This window comes from Rhinolophus hipposideros, assembly GCF_964194185.1.
Source record: "Rhinolophus hipposideros genome assembly, chromosome: 7".
Classification (NCBI taxonomy): domain Eukaryota; kingdom Metazoa; phylum Chordata; class Mammalia; order Chiroptera; family Rhinolophidae; genus Rhinolophus; species Rhinolophus hipposideros.
In genome coordinates, this window is record NC_138053.1 from 51048064 (window position 1) to 51052655 (window position 4592).

The window sequence follows — 4592 nt, forward strand, 5'->3', positions numbered from 1 at the left end:
TCTTTCACTTAGTGAAATGGTCCACCCATGTTGTCACAAATGGCAAGCTTTCATTCTTTTTTATGACTAATATTCCATTGTATATATGTACCACTTCTGCTTTATCCATTTGTCTATCGATGGACACTTAGGTTGCTTCCATATCTTGGCTATTGCAAATAATGCTGCAGTGAACATAGGGGTGCATATATCTTTTTGAATTAGTGTTTTGGATTTCTTTGTATAAATACCTAGAAGTGGAATTGTTGGATTATATGGTAGTTCTATTTTTTAAAAAAATTTGATTAGGTTTATTGCGGTTACATTGGCTAGTAAAATTATTTAGGTTTCAAGTGTACAATTCTATAATACATAATCTATATATTGCATCGTGTGTTCACTACTCAGAGTCAGCTCTCCATCTACCACCATATATTTGACCCTCTTTACCCTTTTCTACAACCTCTTCCCCCTTACCCGCTGATAACCACTAACCTGTTGTCTGTGTCTATGATTTTTTGTTTGTCTTGTTCATTTGTTACTTTGGTTTCATATCTCACTTGTGAGTGAAGTTATATGGTCCTTAACTTTTTCTGTTTGACTTATTTTGCTTAGCACGATAACCTCAAGATCCATCCATGTTGTTGCAAATGGCAGTATTTCATCTTTTCTTATGGCCAAATAATATTCCATTGTGTATATGTACCACATTTTCTTTATCCAATTGTCAATCGAAGGACACTTGAGTTGTTTCCATGTCTTGGCCACTGTGAATAATGCTGCAATCAATGTAGGGGTCATATATCTTTACGAATAAATGTTTTCAGGGTTTTTTTTGGTAGATACCCAGAAGAGGTATTGCTGGGTTGTATGGTAATTCTATTCTTAATTTTTTGAGGAACCTCTGTACTATTTATAGTAGTTCTATTTTTAAATTTTTGAGGAACCGCCATACTGTTTTCTATAGTGGCTGCACCAATTTATAATCCCTTTTGTAGTTCCATGTAAAACCAACAGTCCCTTTTCTCCACATTTGTGCCAACACTTGTTTGTTGATTTATTGGTGAAAGTCATTCTGCCATGTGTGAGGTGATATTGTGGTTTTAATTTACATTTCCCTGCAGATTAGTGATGTTGAGCATCATTTCACATGTCTATTGGCCACCTCTATGTTCTCTTTGGAGAAATGTCTGTTCAGTCTTCTGCCCAGTTTTTAATCAGACCTTTTTTTTTTTTGGTATTAAGTTGTATGAGTTCCTTATATATTTTAGATATTAACCCCTTACCAGATGTATCATTGACGAATATCTTCTATTCAGTTGTCCTTTTGTTGTTGTTGATGGTTTTCTTCATTGTGTAAAAACTTTTGAGTTTGATGTAGCCCCATTTGTTTATTTTTTGATTCCCTTGCCTGAGAAAATGTGTCCAAATATATATATATAACTATATATATATAAAACTAAGAGTGATGTAAAAGTTTACTGCCAATGTTTTCTTCTAGTAGGAGTCTTATGATTTCAGGTCTTATATATAAGTCTTTAATCCATTTTGAGTTTATTCTTGTATATGGTGTAAGAAAGTGATCCACTTGCGTTATTTTGCCTGTATCTGTCCAGTTTTCCCAACACCACTTGTTGTAGAGATTATCTTTACCCCATTGTATAGTCTTGCCTCTTTGTTATAGATTAATTGACCATATAGGCATGGGTTTATTTCTGGGCTTTCTATTCTGTTCCATTGATCTGTGTCTGTTTTTATGCCAATGCCATGCTGTTTTGAGTCCTATAGCCTTGCAGTATAGTCTGATACTGATACTGTATAGAGTGATATCTCTGACTTTGTTCTTCTTTTTCAAGATTGTTTTGGCTATTCGGGGTCTTTTGTAGTTTCATATAAATTTTAGGATTATTTGTTCTAGTTCTGTGAAAAATGCCATCGGTATTTTAAAAGGGATTGCATTCAATCTGTCGTTTGCTTTGGGTAGTATGGACATTTTAATGATGTTAATTCTTTCTATTCATCAGTATAGTTATCCTTCCAATTATTTGGATCTTCTTCAGTTTCTTTCTTCAATATCTTATAGTTTTCTGAGTACAGGTGTTTTAGCTCCTCGATTAAATTTATTCCTAGGCGTTTTATTCTTTTGATGCAATTGTAAATGGGATTTTAAAAAAATTCTCTTTCTGATAATTATTGGTATATAAAAATGCAACCAATTTCTGAATATTAATTTTAAATCCTGCAACTTTACCTAATTTATTAGTTCTAATAGTTTTTTGGTGGAATCTTTAGGGCTTTTTATATACAGTATCATGTCATCTGCAAATAATGACAGTTTTACTTCTTCCTTTCTAATTTGGATGCCATTTATTTCTTTTTCTTGTCTGATCGCTGTAGCTAAGACTTCCAATACTATGTTTTTTTTTTTTTTTTTTTTTTTTTTTTTTTTTTTTTAAAAAAACTTTATTTTAAAATTTTGGTTACAGTTTCATTTTTGTTTTCTTAACAAGGCTATGTTTAATCTCTCAGGATAAAAAAAAAACAATTAAGATTCTAAAGAATTAAACAACAAAGGAATGTCAAGGGAAGGGCACAACTGCCCCATTCTCTGGGGTATAATAGCTATTCCAGTTTAACACCTAACTTCAAAACAAAATTAACTTTTATATTTTCTAAATGAAATAATGTACAACCACCATCTTCATCTGAGCTTATTCTAATTTTCAAACACAAAGCTTCATTTTAAGCTTGGAAAAAAACAAGAATGATGGCCGACCTTAGTATGTAGTGTGTACCTTACAGGAAATTTTTTTTAACAATCATAACACAGTAATAATGCCATTAATGAAGTCCTCAATTTAGAATCTGGAACATTCTTCCATCAAAGGGGGGGAGGGGGGTATTCAGTCCAATGAGTCTGTCTCAAGATCTTCATCTCTTGTTTGCTCCACTTGTATTTTCTTTTCAGTAACTGGATTAATGCTTTGAGCCCAAAATGAGATATATTTTTTATTACTGTAGATTACATGTTGTTTGGTGCTCAGTTTCCATTTGTTCCTCTTGCTTGCGTTTTCTATCTGCTGCTTCTTTCTCATGTTGGCCTTTCAGCATATTCCTTCTGTGAGCAGACTGAAAGTTTCTCCCACCTTTTCTCTTCTTTTCGCCTTCTTGATCATCTTCATCTTCAGAATCAGAGGTTGATGTAACCCCTGTTTTAGCTAAATTTTTCCTTTTTGATTCAACTTCTTTCTTCCCCTCTTTTTTGTCTGGCTCTTTTCTCGGCTTTTCTTCTTCCTTCTGGCCTTCTTCATCCTTTTTAAGCTGCTTTTTAGGTTGTTTTTCCTCTTGCCCCTTTTTCTTACTTTTGTCTTCCTCAGTTACCATGTCACTCTCTGAAGGACAGGTCTGTTTTACCATTTTGGGTCTGCCTCTAGGTTTTGGAATCTTGACTTCCGAAGCTGCAGGCCGTCCTCTTTTAGGACTCACTTTTACATTAACAGATGCTGCTGCTGTTGTCACCACTCCTGCCTCCTCGGTTTCTACTTGCTTTTCTGCCTTTCTCTTTCTCCCTCTTCTGGCAGCTTTTGGAGTGGTTATGTCAATTGCTTTAGTCACATCCTCATTGCTGGCTTTCTCTTCATGGTCAGTATCTTCCTTTGAAACACTAGTTTCTTTTTCTTCAACTTCAACATCAGATGATGCATTTGACTGTTTAGCTGATGCCTGTTGACTTGAAAATTTCACTTTCGGATTGTTATCTATCTCCCATAAACCTTCATTAAAGCCTTTTCGTTTATTTGGTTTTCCGTACTTTTCCTTATTTTCTGAGTAAGGAAATATATCCTTTGGGCCTAAAAAAGCAGTCTCGTGAGTTCCAAAAAAGAAAATGGGTAGTTTGTTTGTGGGTGGCTTTACAGCTCCATCAGGAACTTCATCTACTCGAGCTGGCCAATGGGGATAACCTTTCATCTTGGCGAAGATGAGGTCTCCAGGTTTGAAATCGCGAGTCATGTTTCGCTAGGGGCGATGCCGGGGGTACGAAGCCCGGGGAGGAGGTGCGGCGGTAGGGACGGCGGGGGGGGGGATGAGGGCGGACGAACGGGAGCCGAGGCTCCGGGCGCGGGCAGCAGCAACCGGAGGATGCCTGGGGGCGTCCCGGCGCGCCTGCCGGGGCAGCGGGCGCGGAGGTTGCAGTGGCGGGCCGGCCGCCTCTGCCCGCGTCCACGCAAGCCACCTGCGCCACCAGCTGCCGCAGAGGCGTCTCAACGGCTCCAAATCGCAACCGCAACCGCCGCCGCCGCCGCCGTCGTCGCTGCGCTGCTCTCCAATACTATGTTAAATGAAATGGTGATAGTGGACATCCTTGTCTTGTTCCTGATCTTAAGGAAAATGTTTTTAGCTTTTCTCCATTGTGTATGATATTAGATGTAGATTTGTAATATATGGCCTTTATTATGTTGAGGTATGTTTTCTCTAGTCCCATTTTGCTGATAGTTTTTATCGTACATGCATGCTGGATTTTGTTAAATGCTTTTTCTGCATCTATTGATAATGATGATATGATTTTTACCCTTCATTTTACTTATGTGCTGTATTATGTCAATTGATTTGTG

The 4592-nt window shown here is 37.1% G+C and overlaps 1 protein-coding gene across 1 annotated transcript; it reads right to left on the bottom strand.

The window, feature by feature from the left end:
- Positions 1 to 2422: 2422 nt before the first annotated feature.
- On the bottom strand, positions 2423 to 4282 carry LOC308499430 (PC4 and SFRS1-interacting protein-like). Its single transcript, XM_081052869.1, has one exon. It carries the CDS (start codon positions 3988 to 3990, stop codon positions 2992 to 2994), a length of 999 nt encoding a protein of 332 aa, XP_080908995.1. The 5' UTR covers positions 3991 to 4282; the 3' UTR covers positions 2423 to 2991.
- Positions 4283 to 4592: the final 310 nt, after the last annotated feature.

What these genes read in the sequence shown, in the direction of transcription:
- LOC308499430 (XM_081052869.1), bottom strand. Translation starts at nt 3,990, where the DNA reads ATGACTCGCGATTTCAAACCTGGAGACCTCATCTTCGCCAAGATGAAA.